At 37.6% G+C, this 18,267-nt stretch overlaps 1 protein-coding gene across 4 annotated transcripts in view; it reads right to left on the reverse strand.

Annotated features, from left to right (window-relative positions):
• The window catches only part of LOC104153279 (N-acetylated-alpha-linked acidic dipeptidase 2), a 36,652-nt gene extending 18,975 nt beyond the window's left edge, over positions 1-17,677 (reverse strand). Inside the window, exons 1-12 of one of the 4 annotated variants that reach the window (XM_009689104.2) lie at positions 17,551-17,677; positions 15,847-15,958; positions 11,853-12,039; positions 10,336-10,437; positions 9,382-9,507; positions 8,498-8,684; positions 7,294-7,387; positions 6,668-6,766; positions 4,434-4,519; positions 3,981-4,100; positions 3,464-3,546; positions 1,216-1,279 (exon numbers count right to left, since the gene is read on the reverse strand). In XM_009689104.2, coding sequence (XP_009687399.1) covers positions 1,216-1,279; positions 3,464-3,546; positions 3,981-4,100; positions 4,434-4,519; positions 6,668-6,766; positions 7,294-7,387; positions 8,498-8,684; positions 9,382-9,507; positions 10,336-10,437; positions 11,853-12,039; positions 15,847-15,958; positions 17,551-17,632 — 1,342 coding nt within the window. In that variant the 5' untranslated portion in view covers positions 17,633-17,677. The remainder of the gene's footprint in view (positions 1-1,215; positions 1,280-3,463; positions 3,547-3,980; positions 4,101-4,433; positions 4,520-6,667; positions 6,767-7,293; positions 7,388-8,497; positions 8,685-9,381; positions 9,508-10,335; positions 10,438-11,852; positions 12,040-15,846; positions 15,959-17,550) is intronic. The other 3 variants (XM_009689105.2, XM_068930527.1, XM_068930526.1) reach the window with 3 other exon arrangements.
• Positions 17,678-18,267: the final 590 nt, after the last annotated feature.

The following is an 18,267-nucleotide window of genomic DNA, read 5'->3' on the forward strand; positions in this document are numbered from 1 at the left end:
GGCTCCAAATCAGCTAAAAAATATGTGTTATAACCCATGCTGAGAATAATACGCGGTTGTAAAGCTATTATTTCATCCATGAGATCTTCTAGGCGTGAAATTCTGCTCTACTTTTTACACAGCATGTAGGCTGCATAATTGGAAGAATAGCTCTCCTCTCCCTATACCCCAACACCATTTCAGCATTTAGAAACTGCTTGGCTTTTTGTTTCCTTCCAAACCCTTTGTGACAGATAGAATTTGCAGTTGACGGAAAGAAAAAGATTTCTTAAATATGCCTATCGATATACATTGTATTGAAACGCTGTAAGCCCAGATAAGTTGGGTTTAACATGGGAAGAGCAATGCCCTAAGTAACTGATGTCATGATGCAGGACAGCCTCGTGGGATTCCACTGACTATTATTTCAGTACAGACGATACCAAATAAAGCCCTTTTGTAACAAAACTCAGTATAATTTAAGAGAGATATTATCGTTCTCATTATTCCAATTTAGGTCATAGTGCTGACCGCAACATCCAAAATTCAGTTTCTAAGCAGCATGCTGGCATGCCAGGTTCTTCACAGAATTTGAAGGGCATAGTGAGCCCAATAATGGTGGGTCATCTCTTTGGGAAACACTCTTGAGTGCCTATTTTTCCAGGAGACTTCTGCCATGATACATAAGTAACTCTCTGCACAGTCCAAGCAAAGTACAGGTGACAGCAGTGGCCCAAAGCACAGAAATGAATTCCTACCTCCACAAAATCTAAGCCCAGTGCCTTGGCACAAATTTTCTTGAGATTGTAATAAATGATAGTGCCCCAAAATATTATCGGTCCACAGTAAAAAGAGCTGGAGCTGCACACACAGCACAAAGAGCCCTGCCTTACACATACTGAAACTGTAATTGTATATTGAAGCTAATGGAGTTAAGAAAGAGTTTCAAATTCAGACTGCCTGATTCTTTAGCCTAGACTACTATATTCCCTCAGCAGACCTTCTGGACTCAGCACACGTGGGCTGGAGTTCACGGAGGGTGCTACTTGTAAGGAGAAAACAACACAAAAATTTAAATGATCTCTCTCACCACTCAATTTTACATTTGTTACATTTATTCTCAATTTCATATCATCTGTCTTATGTTTGCCAGCTCTGGATGCAATAAATAATAGAGAATGAAATATTAAAATTAACATCTGGGAAGTACAGTGAGTTTAAAAGCAAAAGACACACCTTCTATAGAAGAATCGGTGTTGATGTATGCAACTGCTCGCTCCTGGAGGACTCTGGCATTTTCCTGAGGTTGTAGAAGTATAATTGTTAATTTTAATTGTTGACATTCCGTCAAGAGCACGTTAAGTACATTCTTTTTTACAGCATTCCATTTAAGAATCCAGTCAGGATAAGTAGTGCTATGTACCTTACTAATTATATTAATGTTTGCGGATGGGTCAATGATCTGGGCACACGAAATGCACTCCTGCTTTCTGGGACTTCTTAATTTGTTTCAGGTGCATGAAATGTAGATGCTTTTCCCTTCATCACACATAAGCAAGATGGAACAGGAGACTTACTGAACAGTATCGCCACAGGGCAAAGATAAGGTTATACCTGTGTTTTAACTGTACACTTCCTGTGCTTAGAAACTATGGCACATTATCAAGTTGAACTGCAACTGCTTTTTCAACTTGCAACACATGACTGTGAGGTGATCCAGAATTCCTCTGTGATTTTCATCCCTAGTTACTCGTGTGAGCTCCCAGGACTGAATTCAGTTTTGATCTTTTGATCACTGGTAAACTGGGTATTGCTCTCATTTCTACACTCTCCCATTTCAAGAAGGGATGAGTCAAAGCACTGACGTTTCTTATTAAACTGAATTTGATTGCCCGTTTTGAGACAACGAGAGCATTTCTTTCATTCTAAATATATACACACACATATGCTTCTTTTTGGGAAACTGGTAACTATGTTTGAAATTGATACTCTAATCAGTAAGTCTTGGCTTTGTAATAGATATTCTAATTAGTTTAGTAATTGATATTTGATTTGTTCAATTTATAAACCAATTAATCATTGCTAAGTTATTTGAACTACAAATTGCATTGGTAATTGATAACACCACAATGCACTTGGTGTCACAGTAGAAGAAATTCTGCAAAAGAAAATGAATGGAGGGAGAAAGCATGTGTATACATACATGTGGCCTTGCATAAGTGCAAAATTATATTAGCAAAATAAAGAAATTCCTTCATTTACAAGCAACGAAGATTGCTTATGTAACAAAAGGAATTGCCACAGTTGCAGAGTCTGCTTGTTACATAGAGCAATGTGAATATAACGGGTTAATTTTCCTCAAGATTTAGAAGATGACAGATCTGCCAGCTGCAGAAAACACGGATGTAAGCTGTGAGGAATGTCTCTAGAGAAACTGAATCTAATTTAGGTGTCAAAGAGGACAAATGTACACTGCCAAAATAAAGCAAGAAAACAATAGTACAAGAACAAATATGAAATACGAATTGTGCATGTTCATTTCAAATATGTGCATGTTCAAATATTGTGCATGTTCATATCAAATATGAATTGTGCTTATGACTTTCTAATCTTTCAATCTTCAAGACATTGCATGAAGTAAAGGATTACTAGATACTAAATTATTAAACTAAAAATATTACAGAACAGAGGTAGCAATATGAGAACAAATCAAACAAAAAGAGCTCCTAATTTACTCATGACTTGCTTAACGGATATTGATATTTTAAGTATCATTGTTTCCTGTTCCTCAGAGTTTAAAAACAGCTGTGCTTTTCGTATTGACAACATCTAAATATGTGTAGATACATGGGCAGATAAAGAATGCACAAATAAAAGTTTTATACACAGTATACTTTTGCTACCCATGGAGTTTAGCTGGCATGAAGTTTTAATTCCAACACTTTATCTTAAAATCAATTATTAGTGAGAAACTTTAAATTTTGCTTTTCTGATCTAACTTCCCATAAACCAAAGATCACAGACTTTTTCATTTGCCAAAGAGGATTCATTTCCATGCAAAGAATTTGGTGTGCTTACGGATCACAGAGGCATGATCTGAACTTTACTTTATAGAAACAAAAGGAATTTCTGAAGTAGAAAGTGAGAGAATAAATCAATTTAGATTATATACAGTGCTATCATTTTGTTGAATGAAGGGAGAGGTTTCCACACAGGACAGAGACCACTAAGGGACACTAGTTTTGAATCAAAGTAGATTTTTAAATTTTAGAAGAGCTTGTGCGCTCGTGTTGTTGTGAGTAGTTAGATGGGCCATTCGTATAAATACATAAGGGAGGGTCACAGCTCCTGAAGAGGAGTCTGTCATGCTCCAATGTTACCTTGAACCCACTGATTTCAGACTAGGGACAGACATCACTGGCAGACTGGGCCTGCCTGCAACAGACTTCCCAGTTACGCTTTCTTTATACTGTTCTTCATTTACCTCAGCCCATTCTGTGGAACCCAACAATCCAAATTCTTCTGCATCCCAGCTAGCAAAAATAATAGTTCGCTTAGGTCTCCAACCTGTCAATACACAGTTAAACTTGAAAATTAGACTTAAATTTAGGAAGTCTAACTAAAGATCACCACAGTTAACTAAATCACTTTTTAAAAAATTAACACTTAAGTCATACAGCAATAAGAAAATCCCCTCTAAATTCCTGAATTGAAAGTACTACTATAGAGGCATTTCCTGTAATCTAACATTTTCAGTCCATACAACTAAAAGGATAACATTACACTGATGAGAGACATGAGAGAACAACTTCAACCAACTAAGATTCAATGCTAGTTATGCAGCTCTTCAATAAATCTGCCTGTTTCATAATGAGAAATACTACTTTCTGTAGAGGTGAAAAGTTAAATTAACACAACTGCTTATGGGAATATTCAACAAAATACCTCCAAGGTGCTGGTTTTCCATACCCATCCTTTAAACTCTTTAGTAAATAAGTTACCTTCCATCTTCATTTTACCAAAACTCCGAACGATCTCTTGAAGAACAGCAGCCCCAGTAGTTGGATCAATACCACCAAATACCCAGGAGTCTCTGTGACCTCCTAAAATAATATACCTATCTGGAAAAAAAAAAAAAATCCTTAATCCAAAATGCATTTAGGTTACCTGTATTTCCTTTGATTCCACCCCTACTTGTGTCAAAAGGAAAATAAGGCTTAATATCAGCAATAGGGATTTATTTTTAAGATAAATGTCTCTCTAACATTCTCATTCAAATATATTCTTAGGAATGTCAATACTGTGAGGGCAGGGAAGGACAAGGTGTTAAGGATTTCTCAGATTCCAGTACTATCTGGTCATCTCAAAAACTTGTAGTTTCTTGCAACATGAGAACAATTTCACCAAATATAAAATAAAGAAGAAATTAAAATCCCGAAGCACCTGACGCTCACCTGGTTCCATCGCTCCTCTGAGGATGCCAATGACATTGTAAATTCGTGTTATTTTATTGTTTGTTTGAACATGCATTCTGACTTTTCTGAAATGAAAAGCAGTGTGGAGTAACCATCTCTGACTTGAGAGGACAATAAAAATTCAGTGTAAGAGTTTGTAAGCCAGTAAATTTGTGTGCCTGCTCTGCTTTGTATATTCTGCATTGATCTAATCCCTGATGTTGCACCAGTATCCCATTTTTATTTCAGATTAAACTATTCACATAAAGATGCCATAAGAACTCATCTATACATTTTCAAATATTTAAATAATTTATTGAATTTGCACTTATGGGAGTCAATACTTGAAAATTACAGGAGGAAACTGGCAGGCATATACAGTAATTAAAAATATATTTAAATGATCAAAAATGATAATTGCGGAGATACATATTTTTATAAAGAATATGTCGTGCTTCTGCAGCACAATTAAGTGTAACAAGATAGTAACTGGAGAAATGATCATTGTAATTATTCATTCATGAATAAATTCAAATCTCTGTTTAGGGCAGCAGATCAAAATCAAGCTTTGCCAAAACAAACAAAAAAAAAAGGTATAAAAAGAAAGGAAACTCAGGAGAAGTGAAAATAACGGAGTATTCAAACTTTCTTTAACTTGTAGAAAAAAAAAGCAAAACACCAAACAACTATGCTTTTATTTGTGTCTGGCAAAACTTCAAGAGTTTCACATCTGAAGTCATCTTTTCAGCAGCAAATCTACATAACTGTCAAAATCAAAAGCTACTTCAGGACAGCTATTGGATCTTTGCCCAGAAAATAACTGACATCAATGCCTTGAGTTTGTAAATACTTGCGCACTTTTCATGTGCAAGTGACTCTTTACTTAGACTCGAAAGACTGATTTGGATATGGCGGTACTCTGATAGAGAAGTATATGTAGGAACAGCCTATAATATTTAGAAAACTGTGTCACTATCAAGTAGGAAGACGTCAAAAAGTGCATTCCAAAATATTTCCCATGTAGATGTTCTGCTGATGGATCACATGGTTTCTTTTCTCACTGCTTAGTTTTATTGCTCTTCAAGGCGTTCAAAACACTGCCTTAATTTTGTCAAATGTGTTCTGTTACTTGTTTTCATAGCTTACTCATTTTCGTTTGCTGTTAAAACACAGCAAGAAAGACTGATGATAAATGAGGTCTTTATACAATTATCTATTCAGACTCTTTTTTTTGCATGAGGTGGAGCAGTGATAATGAAGCATCATTATTACACACCGCCCATTGCCGTACTCCTCATGGAATAACATCTCATGCCAACTGCAACTAATTTATCCTACACATTTCTACAGGAAAGCGACCTTTAGCTTTATCTATCACAGCTTATCATTTATAAATGAGAAGGAACTACTGTGATGCTCCCTGACAACCAGCCAAATCCCTGACAGCCCACAACAATTGCTACATGGTTCAGTCTGCTAGAGAGCCACTCTGTTAGCGCTGGAGAGTTGGCTAGTTTTATTTCTCCACTAGATCTGAGAAAATGCAAACAGTAAACACATTATTGCTAATCCAACTGGTTGAAGTCCAATTTCTCCCAAACAAATCAACAAGACGCTTTGTGTTCTTTGGCCGTCTTAGCATTTAGGGCTTTCAGCTATGGGCCTGCCAGGTTTGGGGAACAATTGATGTACTCCGAAAGCGTTTCACAAACTTCACAGCTCTAAGTTCACAGAAGTCCTGGGAGGCTTCCATTGGACAAGAGAAAAACACATATAGGAGAACTACTGAAAAGCCAGTGCTTCCCTCTTTCATCACAACAAGGTGATTGTTCTATTGTTGCCTCAATCATCAGAAACAGGAAGGAAAGAATAAGTGAGGAGAAGTTTTAGGTTCATTCAACAGTAATAGAAAATGGCCACTTTCTGCTGTCCAGCCATTTTTAAAAGCACCAGTGAAACTCTACCTGATTCTTAAAGTTAGGACTGAGGTGGAAATAACAGAATCTGATTTAAACCCCCTGAATCTCTCTCCATTGACTTTGGGGGACACTGAGTAAACCCATAGTTTTGACCATTCCACTTATTTTCAAATCCGAATCATTATCACTGCGTATTTCCCACTCAGAAGGAAGTTAATTTCTTCAGAATATTTCTCTAGAGGTACTGTTTCACAGCCTTGTTTTTGTTAAGATTTTTTTTCAATATCAGATAAATAGATGAGTATTCAAACAGACCTTGTAGAAAAGTGGTGTGCAAACCCTGGCCCTATATTATAAGACACATTGAGACTTCCCTTCCAGCTGCTGTCTGGAGCCGCAGGTCCTCCCATTGCACTGTTAAGCGAAAACCAGGACAAATGTAATTGATCAATAGGTTAAAACAAGAAATTCCTGTAATGGTTACTGTATGTAAGACAAGGTGGGTATACAAAAATTCTTTAAGACACATATCATGCCATTAACTGATTGCTTTGAAATCTCCCCATAAACTTAAACAAGATAATTATGTACAGTTTATTAAAAAGGAAAGGCCTGTCAACTAACATAAGTGCTTAGCCTTTTTAAATATATAATTGGGTTGGGTTAAAAGAAAGCAAGGAAAGGGGTTTTTAATTTTCTATCTTCTTACTACAGTTCACTAGATTTTACATTGTTCTTTAAAAACAAAACATAGGCAAATTTGTTTTTCCATAGAAGGCTTGCAGGCAGTTGCTATTTATTCATGTTTTCTGCAGCGTACACCACTATAAAAGAACAATAAATACAAGTAACAGCATGGATTTTACCATCTTAGTATGAAAGAATTGTGCTGTATATTTGTGAATACTAAATTCTGTTAAAGACGAAGGATGCATATTCACCGTAATAATACTTCTGCATCATGATATCCAATGGGATGAACTGGGATCTTAGGAATCCCTACTCCTTCTTTAACCTTATACCGGAAAGTGTACTCTGAGAAAACAGAACAAAATGCCAAGTCTTAGTGTTGCTATCAACTTCCACCAAACCGGAATTACTTCTGAACAACGCAGCCACACAGCAGCCACAAACACATATTACTTCTCTACTTCTTAAATCACTTCTTAGACACCAGTTCTAGGAAACTAAAATGTTGTAATAAGACAGAGCTCAAACTCAATAGTGCATCCGCACAACTAGAAGCCTCCACTTTCAGCACAAGGTCAGATTTGCTGCCCATCCACAATACTTGCACATCCTCAAAACTGACTATGGGATAAACCAGCTGGTGTGTGAGGGGAAGACGGCTCCTGTGCAGCCTGTTGTCAGGCTGCAGAAGATACCCACAGATGCATTTACCTATACCCCAGACAAGCAGTGGTACTCGGGAATCTTGTGGGCCAAGCACACCCAGTCTATCCTGTTAATCCTTCTGGTGTTGTCTTTTATGCCCCCAACAGTGCTCACATAAACCATTGAGCTTTCTAGAAGCATCCCTGTGTTCCCATCCTGTCAGCAGATGGGATTGGTAGGCACCTCAGTTCAGACATAATTCAGGCTGCCTGCAAGGGCTAGACATACATATTGTGCCAAATCTCAAAAGACCCCAGGTTTGTCTTTTAATACAGAAATTTTACTCCCTGTAAGTTGAATTTTAAACTGTGTTTCTGTTTGGAATTTAGGATGAGCAAGGAAATGTACCTCTAAGCAAAGCTATTACTCCTCTTTGATGTTAGACTATAATCTAGTTTACATCGGTCTGAGAAAGACAGAAATTTTAAAAGAACCATAAATTCTCAGCAATTTTCTACTGCTTTGTAGTCTGTAAACCAATCCACATCCTGTTTTCCAATGAGTTATAAGGCTGGTACCACATAAAAGGAGATTTTACTAAAAACTTTCTCTTCCTAACTCAAAGCAACCAGTTGAAATGACATACAGATAGAACCTGATCTGCAATAGGAGAACAAATTTCTGCTAAAAATCATTTTAAGCAGCTTGTGTCTTTGCATTGTACTGGAAAAAAGAATGAATTTCTAGTGACACAATAACTTTCAGCACCAGTTTAGAAAGAACATGATGATCCAGAGATCTCTCACTCACCTTTTGCAGGATAACCTGGTGTTAGAGGGTCCCCAGCTCCATTCAGGTTTAATACATTCCCACGCTGGGCTCCTCCACCTGGAAGGTTCCAGCCATCTGGATAAACATCTACTCCTGGGGCACAGTAGTCAGCAGGGTCTGAATAAAGTATGATCCCTTGGGCTCCTGCTAATATGGCATTTTTAACCTGTGAAATGATTTGCTTTTAAGATATGTCAAATGATCTTTTTTTAATACAGTCATAAATCTGAATGTTGCAACATACTTCCCGTGGTGAGACAGTTTTAGAAGTCATCGTCGTGGAAGAGTTAAAATGATCACAGACTCAGCAGAAGAACACACCACAGTGAAAAAGAGTATGCTCATGTGTGTCACACCTTTTGTCATAGCTCAAGGCTATGAGATAAAGCACAAGGCATAAAACAGAGGCACAGTACTGACCATTATCCCTATTAATCCACTAACCCTTCAGTTTTGTTGGAGTCGTTGTCTAAAGTCAGATAATTTTGTTATTTAAACTCTGTGCCTCAGGTTCCTTGTCAAATTCTTACATCTTCAAAATACTGCAGCTCTGTGGAGGAAAAGTAGTAACAGACCCGGCTGTAAAATCTGTTTGGTTCCCTAAAGTAATCTCTCACAAGAACTGCCTAAGGAGTTTGCAGTCACCTCCTTCTCAGGAGTTTAATACATTCATCTGTTCTTATTGTTTTGGAAGTTATTCTTAGAACATAGTCATACTGGCTAGATTGCAGGCGTCCTTCTGCTTACGTGTTCCAACTTACAGTCCTCATTAACTCCTGCTGTTTCTACTACGAGCAGTGTCAGAAACAATAAATTAAAAAAATAAAAAATAAAATAAATAAAACATAAAACACAACCCTTACTTTGTTTCCTCTGAAGATCTTCCCATATCTGGCAATGACAATCTTTCCCGTACAGTTAATTCCCATTTCACGCTCCAGCTTAAAAAAATCTTCAGTGCGGCCATAGTTCACATATACTAGATCTGCCTGCACAGGAAAAAAAAGCAGTTTCACGGCAACTGGTCATTCAATAAACAGAATATCTGTTTTCACAGATACGCAGTTTTATTCAGTATGTATGATATAGTTAAGTCTTTGCATTTCTGCAGACCAGAGTTCCCATAGAAATAATAGTAAAAGATTTCCATAATATTCTATAGGAAGTCTTGGTTCAAACTACTGACCCTTCTGCACTTTCCTGCACTTACAGCAGCCCTGTCCACTGAGGTTTAAAACTAAAACAGTGGACTTTGCCAGACTTGAAAAGTTTGTGGCCATGCCACAGAAGGCATATATGTAAGGAACAGCGCTACTCATTACATAGATAGTATACACAAACACTCCCTCTTAAATAATGTTATCCATCTATGCAATGTAATGTTGCCCCTGATTGATTCCTCTATGATAAATTTTGTAGTCTTTCAAGACATACCCCTAATCTAAAGTGTTTTCCTAACTGATTTATATATTGCTATTTCTTCTTAAGACTTATGTAGCACCTTTCCACGTGATTGAGTAATGGGGAGTAACCTGAGATGTATCCAACATTTTCCATAAAGATAAAAGCCTTTAATTCATTATGTGATTCACATTTCTAGCACTTTGAGAGAGCTTTTTTTAACAGGAGACTTCAGACCTTCACACAGTACGTGGCCTAGCTGTCCTTTTGTTCTAGTTGTTAATTAACCATTATATTAATGGTTAATTAAAACTACTACAAGAAATATTTTCAGAAGTTGGAACAATCTGTCCCAGCAAGGGTTTCTCAAAATATGACTTCAACTAATAATACTGTGCTGTAATTTTTTTTCTTACCTCTAGCATTCCTTGTGCTGAAAAAGCATTATATGGTGGCAGAATACCAGTAACATTTTCATATCCTTGAGGAGGTGGTTCAAACAATGATGTATTGAAAATCTACCAATCAAAACCAGAAGTCTTTGATTAAATACTCCACCTCCAGGCACAAGTTTGTATAGTAAGTTTGGTTACTGCAAACGATTTACATAAACCATTCCTGGTTTACATAAATTATTAGCAAAAAAAAAAAAAAAAAAACTAAAGCAGGCATAAATTCAAATAAAAACTAGCTAGTGATATATAGTTTAATTTTCATAAGAGAATGCATATAGGAACACAGAGAGATAGATCACTGGTCACCAGAGGCTCATGAATCAATGACCGAACCTAAGGAAAGAAGTAGCTGAAAAATGCCAAGAGATGGTGATAGTAAAAAGTCATCCACATCATTATAGGCATTTTTGGTGGATACTCCCACCTGTATTATTACTTATCTCTTTATCTCTTTGGTAGATACTCTTTAGTAGATACTTTCCAGGTAAATGTGCTGTCTTTCATCACTATCCATAACAAGTATGTTGTTTCAAGGTTTACCTCTACTCTTTGTCACCCTGTGAGATCCAGCTGAGAGACTGTGTGAGGACAGAAAGTTTCTGTAGGGATCTCCCCATCCTGTTACCTCTAAACTTCTGTTATCCCTGTGCCCAAACTCCCCAGGTTCTACCCAGTTCCTACCTCCCTGCTACCCTGTTCCCCTGGTAGTCTTAACTCCCTTCCTCACTCAGGCTCCTTGGCAGATTTTACTTCTAGATCTTTATTTTCCTGGATATACACAATGAAGAAGGTGGCTATAGAATGACTGCTCAGTATTACTTCCAACCCTAGACTTAGGAGACACCAAAGGAAGCTAGTAGGATCAGGTTCAGAACAAATGAAAGGACGTAGTAACTCATGCAGTGGGTAGCAGCTGTGTGGCACTCATGTCAGCATGTTGTAGAAGTAAAAATTGTACAAGTGTTCACATAGAGACTGGGCAAGTGTTTGAAAGAGAGATCTAATGAGGGTCCTTAAAATACTAATTGCATCTGGCTCAGAGAAGCCCTGAGCTGAAAACAGCTTGACACTGGAAGAATGCATGCATCAGATATGTTTCCTTGTTCTTAAACTTCCCTGTGCAGTCACGTAAAGCTGTTGATGGAAACAAGATACTATTTTAGATATATCCTTAATCTGAACCACTACGGTCATTTTTACATGTTAGGGCTTACTGGTTTTAAGTCTCTGTCTGTTCACAACATCCTCCCTAAATCTCAGTTTCCCTCTGTTGTCAGAGGCACTGAGATTCCAGTCACTCTGCTCTGTTCTGTTGAAAGGCCTGGAAAACTCATTTCTTAATACGAGTCCCCTTTGCACTGGATTTTTCACCACATTATAAAACACAATGCTGGGATGAGGAGGTAGGAAGGCAGAAGAAGACACTGTTTCTTTAAAGCAATCTTACATAAATATAGTTTCATCATTAAAAATATCACCTCATTTCCTTGATCATCAATTACTGAAATGTAGTTTGGCTGCGTTTCATTTGGGTAGGAAAGAAGGACATCATAATGAACTAGTTCTGCTGAATCCAGTCCAAATTCCTTCCACTGGCCTTGAATTTGTTTGGCAAGAAAAAGATTCTGTTCTGTTCCTGCGAGGTGAGGAAACTTCGTAAAGGAACTAGAAAATAGAAAATCACCAGTAAGCAATAAGCTCGGAGAAACAGAACGGCCAAGCTGGATCAGTGTTTCTAAAGCTTATCTTCACGCCACGTGCACAGAAAGTAAGTTGTTATGGTTAAAGTCTGAGCTGCATAACAAGATTGTTTGTCAGAGAGAGTCAGGATAAGCACTAAGGGTAGTTAGAGCAGGGGATTTTTCCTGAGGCCCTAAGATAAGTCAGATCAGCTTTTTGCTTTGTATAACAGAAATAGCCACAACTACCTAAAAGCAACAAAAATCAGTATCAATGACATTCAACAAAAGAATGTGAACAGTGTGCAAGGAGCACAAAAGATACAGAAAGGCTACACATTCAGAAAGGAACCCTCCAAATAATTCTGATATCAGAATGATGGATTTATTTAGTGTTGGCATAAAACATATTTAGTAAGTTTAACTGGAAAATCATTACGTCAAATTATCTGAATAGAGTTATTTGTTCCTATTTTTTCTTAATCAAAAGCCTGAATAATATAAGCCTTATTAACAATATTTACATCCAGATCAGATACACTACATAACAGTGTTAAATGGTCAGAAATAACTTCCAGCACCTCTGGGCTACCCCACACAAATCTTTCCACAGTTTGTCTGGCCCAGTGAAAAATTGACTAACGGTGAATGCTCATCAGTCAGCTGAGTACTGCATACCCACCCTTGGATTCCCAACAGGTCACTTGTTACTGGCTGCCTACTGGATGTCAGGTATCATTAATTCGCACTAAAAAATGGTACCAAATATAATTGATTAGTACCAGTTGAACCGGACAGTTCAGATAATTTTCAACCCACCCAACAATTTGCTCTTCCAGTACACAGTTTCTCAGCTTCCAAATAGGAATGCTGTGGGAGACAATGTCCAAGGCCTTGTTAAAGTCAAGGATGTTACATCCACTGTAGCGTCTCTGCTCATCCATACAGTCAGTCATTTCCTTGTGGAAGGCAATCACTCTGATCAGTGTGATTAGCTACACAATAAATGAATGCTGACTGTCCCTGAATATCTTCTTGTCCTTCATGTGTTTGGAAACTTTTCAGGGACTGAGGTGAAGCTGACCAGCCTACAGTCCCCCAGATTCTCCTTCTTTCCTTTCTCAAAAGTGAGCACATTAGCCTTTTTCAGTCATGAGAGACCTCTCTCAATCACTAAAGGTTCCCATACATGATTGACAGCAGCCTTGCAATCGTAACACCCAGGCCTTTCAGCAAACGCCATCTGGCCCCTGGGTTTGAATACACCTAGATTCTCTAAGTTGACCCTAACCTTCTGCTCCCCACTGCTGACTGTCCCTCCTGCTGGTACACACAGAGGTCTGGAAGCAACCTTCGCCAAGGCAAAAACGGTATTGAGTACTTCAGACTTTCCTGTGTCAATCAACATAACAGATTCATATTTCCTCTGAACTTCCTTTTGTTACCAACGTTCTGGTAGAATCCTTCCCCGTTACCCTTGCAATCCCTTTTGAGCTTTAGTTTCAGCTGGGCATGGGCCATCCTGATTTCCTGTCCAAGTGCCTGAACAGAGCTTTTACATTCCTCCTTCGTTGCCTGTCCTCTTCTTGCATTTTAATTCTTTAAGTATTTTAAGTATGTTATAGCTCCATAAGTACTGTAGTTTTATATACTACAGATATGCCAGCAGGAAAAATATACTGAAATAAGTGAGAGATTTCTGAACTAGCAGCTCCTGGAACAGTCTTCCTCTTTTCACACCACACAAAATACAAAAGAGACGTCTACTGAACTGTCAAGAAAGTGAGGTACACACAGGACTGATCTGATATTATGGGGTATTCACTTCTGTAAATGAATTATGAGATAACAACAGGGGCTAACGGCCTCAGAAAAAATCCTCCTGCCATAGGTAATTCCTAAATAAAAACTACAGTAACAGGAAATCTCACATCAGGAATGTTACACAAAAGAAACACACTAAAAATGACAATGATGTTCCAATTATTACCCTGGAAAGCACTATAAATTCAGAAATTTCAAAATTTAAATTTATAACAATCCCAGTGTGTATGTGTATAGAAGCAAGCAGGAAAGGCACCCAAAACAAACTCAGCTCTGCCATGTAGTGACATCATTCAATAAATAGACTTAATTGATACATCTTAGAACTTCCAGTCCCCAAACTAATTGAATATTATTGAATTGCAACACGATTGAATATCGTGTTTTATTTCAGTGTTTCACCTCCAAATAGTTTCATCTTTTGCAGAGCTATGGTTAAATGCTAAGGTCAAGATGTCTGCATTTTCTGATACTTACTGTTTGTTTTCTCGACTTAATAGAAGTGGATCGAGTAGTTTTAAAAGCTAAAATTATGTGTCAAAATTATGCAGTTAATAGTTTTTTAAGCTTTAAAAAAAGTTTTTGGATAGTCGATAATAAAATTTTTCTGCAGCTCCTACTTTTTGTTTGAACTTAGAAAAAAATGGTTACGAAGTATTTGGCCCATCATCAAAGCAAGCAGACAAACCAAATACCATTACTAACTTAGAGCCAAGAAACTTTAGCATAACTGCAGAGCTATTTTCATGCTGTCTTCAATGTGCATGCTACCTAGACTCTGGCTCAAACATAATCTTCAGGGACTCTCTCACTGAAAGCAACAAATATAAGATAAGATACTGCCTATACACTTAAAGAGCTAATTCATGGTAGAAATGAAAGGTTTGGGCTTTAGAATAAATGTACAGACATCAAATTTGTCAGTAATCTTTTGATGTTCATGATGCAGCTGCAGAGTTACATGCTGAATACCAACATGTTACTAACCAGAGGTTACTTTTGTGAATTTCTGTGTGGATATATTTGTTTCTCTGTAGAAGACACAAATATGCACAAGAAGGATTGTTTTCGTTTTCAGTGAAACACACAGTAAAAGCAAGAAAGTACTTCTATGTACTTAGCATTTTAGATATTTTGAAAGAACTATACAGATGCACTAGGATGGAAATAAGCATACCTTATTTCAATTTACAACATGCAAGCCTTAATCAAACGTGTACACATACTGTACTTGGACAGGGACCTGTGGCTTCTGAATGAGAAGACAGGATATCATGGGGTATCAAGCACCCACTTTAAAAGACATTATCCAGTCTGACTGCACTACAGGAATTATGACTTGTAACTACACATGCAACTCAGTGCCATGTAAACTTTGTACTTGTACAAACTGTTTGCACTCCAAGATTCGTGAGGAAAAAATAGATAGTTATATTACTTTAAATTAAGACTATGGAAAATCTTCATAACAGAAAAAGGCATGATAAGCACTAGCAGCAATTCATGTAGAATATTCTGAAATATTTTACTATTATAAATAAATATTATTAAAGTAACTTGCAAAGAGATAAGAGTTTTACCTATGCAAGTCTTTTAATTCCTTAAAATACGTCAATCTTCATGTGCATATCACAAAACAGGAACTATATATGGCAAAACGAAAATAGTAATAGAAATTTAATTCAAGGGTTTTTTTTGCATTCTCTAGGTCTCCCATTTCCTCTATACTGCTTGAAGGAAGTAAACTTAAGAGCACAACAATTCTGAAAAGTTAACTTCAAAAATGAAGGGGAAGGAAGGGTTGTGAGTCCCTCCCTCTTCCTCTTCCCAAACACCTTGTACAAAACAAGCAATTCCAAAGTACCCTAATAGCACTGCTTTCAAAGACTATTTTTTGGAGCTGATGTTACCATTTTCTGACATTTGTGACTGATAAAATTATTTGAAAATCAAGGCGCGCAGGGCTTACCGAAGGAATTGCTTTATGTTTTCTGCTTTCATTTCAGCCATAAGCTTCTGTCTCACATTTTGATAGACATCTGCTGAGGTGGTTGCTTTCTCAGTTGGTTTTGTAAACCATCCTAAAACACATTTGAAAAGCATCCTACTTACCAAGAGCCCCACTCCTCACATATTTAAGCCCATATGCAACCTAAAATATTAAACAGTCTCATTAAATTCAACAGGATGAACAGGGCTCAGAGCACCCTCTGTCAGTGTTTGCTGACTCAAATGCAGAAGTGAAATAGAAAAGTAAAATATACTCTGTTTTCTGAATTGCATAAAAGTGATGTACTTAATTAAAAAAAGCATACCCTAAATGTCTGGTAATAATAGTCCCTTTTTAAAGTAAAGTTCATCTGTCTTTAATCTCTAAACTACATCTTAACTGGTGATTTACCTATTCACAGGGGGAGGATTAGACTTCTCATACCCATAATGAAATTCCCACTTCATTTATACATCTATTTAAAAATAAACGCATGAGTGTATTCAAAGTGAAGGTATAGGACTCAACAGCCATTCTGCCAGCATTGTAATAGTTAGGAATTTGGGGAAAGGAGCTTAGACTATTTAAAAATTAGAGGAATAAATTAACTGGGATCTTAGTCAATTTTGAACAGTCAAAGATATTTCAGGTGCCATAAATCTGATGGGAGGATGATGTCAAACATATTACTTTGCCCTTAAAAAAAATCCTTTTGCTATTTTAACTAGAAAATGTCAAAATGGAGAATTTGTCACAACAAAACCAATCATATGTGTTCTCACATACACAATATATATGACCTGTTAAGATTTAAATGTACTTGTAGCACCAATTTGAATATAATAAAATGACACTGGATCAGATCAAAGGTCCATCTTTGACCTTACTCTGCTCTGGGTAGTGGTCAAAAGATTACATTCAGGGAAATGTATAAGAATAGCACAAGCACATAAGGATATTTCCCTGTCCAAGTCAGTCTCCAGAAATTAGCAGTTCAGGGATCTCCTAAATCAAATTAATGCTTTTTATATTTAATAGCCCTCATAGATTTTTATTTCATGGTTTAGTCTTAATTGTGTGCTACAATGCAAGTTTAAAAATAAAGCAGGCAGATGTAGAAATACAATTTTATAGTGACTTAGTACCAAATGATGCAAGGGACTACAGAAGAGGATCTGATGTGCTATTGAAGTACACCATACATGATGGAAACTTCAGCAACCCTACTCTGGGCTGTCAGTCAAAACTCCTCCTCCTCTTCATTCTGACCTTAATTTCTAAGACAGAAACTGAATAGGAGCATTTAAATAGAGCTGCAGTAAAAATCAGGACATACAAATGAAAAAAAAATCCTGGAGTTTTTGCAGTCACAAAAGTGTCAAGCTCTTCCACTAATCTCTCCTCTTTTAATGCCTGTTACGGAAAGCTGCCCATTCATCAGGGCTCATCTTGGGCTGAAGCATGTGACTGCTGCATTCTTCTCACGCCCCCAAACGCCCAAATTGCTAGAGAGAGAAGAACAACCTCTTAGAAAACAGTGGGGCAAGTGAGTACTTTACAAAGTCCCTGAAAAGCAGTAAAAGCTTGCTGATGGGTTCACATTGCTATTCACAGCAGGGTTTGCACATAAAAATCTGCAGAGGGCAAAGACTGTAGGCTGAGTCCCCGTGGCTCTGCACTCACCTGTGAGTAAGCCCAGTAAGAAACAGCCCAGCAGTCCAGGGCAGCCCAGCCACATGCGGAGGGTGGTCCTGCTCCCGGCCATATGGTACCGTGGTGGCCAGCAGCTCTGCGGTCAGTAAGGAGTGCAGGCAAGCAGCCGCCGCCTTCCTCCTCCTCTTCCTCCTCCCACCCTCAGCCTCAGGGCTGCCCCTGGCTTCTATGATTCTCAGCTCCGGTCCTGCCAAATCAGCCTTAATCGCTGGATGATGATACTGTGATTCTCTGAACGCAATAAAATACTTATTTTGCTGGCCTCGCCCCACAAGACAGCTTGTGTGGCTATACGTGTATCTCCACAATAAATATGCCTCCAGACTGTGCACCAAGCAATGCATAAATACTATTTTAAAGGCTAATTTGTTCTATCAGGAACAAATCAGGACTAACTATCAGGACTTTCTGCTTTTGAAAGTTCCTCTTTTAAGCGTAATTGTAATCAGTATTTAGCCCAGTGGAAGTGGCCAAGAGATGAAATGGCACAAGGGAAAATTTTTTTATTTCTTTACTGAAGAAGCATAGAATTGTTCCTCTTTGCAATCTGTGGTCAGATTAATCCCTGGCAAGTGATGAACACTTAGAGTAGCTCAAAATACAACCGAGATCAACCACCTGGGATGCTACCCAGTTTGAAACTTGAAAAAGTTGCAAAATGATTTCCTATACTCTCTTGCTTTGTAC

This window comes from Struthio camelus, chromosome 1, assembly GCF_040807025.1.
Source record: "Struthio camelus isolate bStrCam1 chromosome 1, bStrCam1.hap1, whole genome shotgun sequence".
Taxonomy (NCBI): domain Eukaryota; kingdom Metazoa; phylum Chordata; class Aves; order Struthioniformes; family Struthionidae; genus Struthio; species Struthio camelus.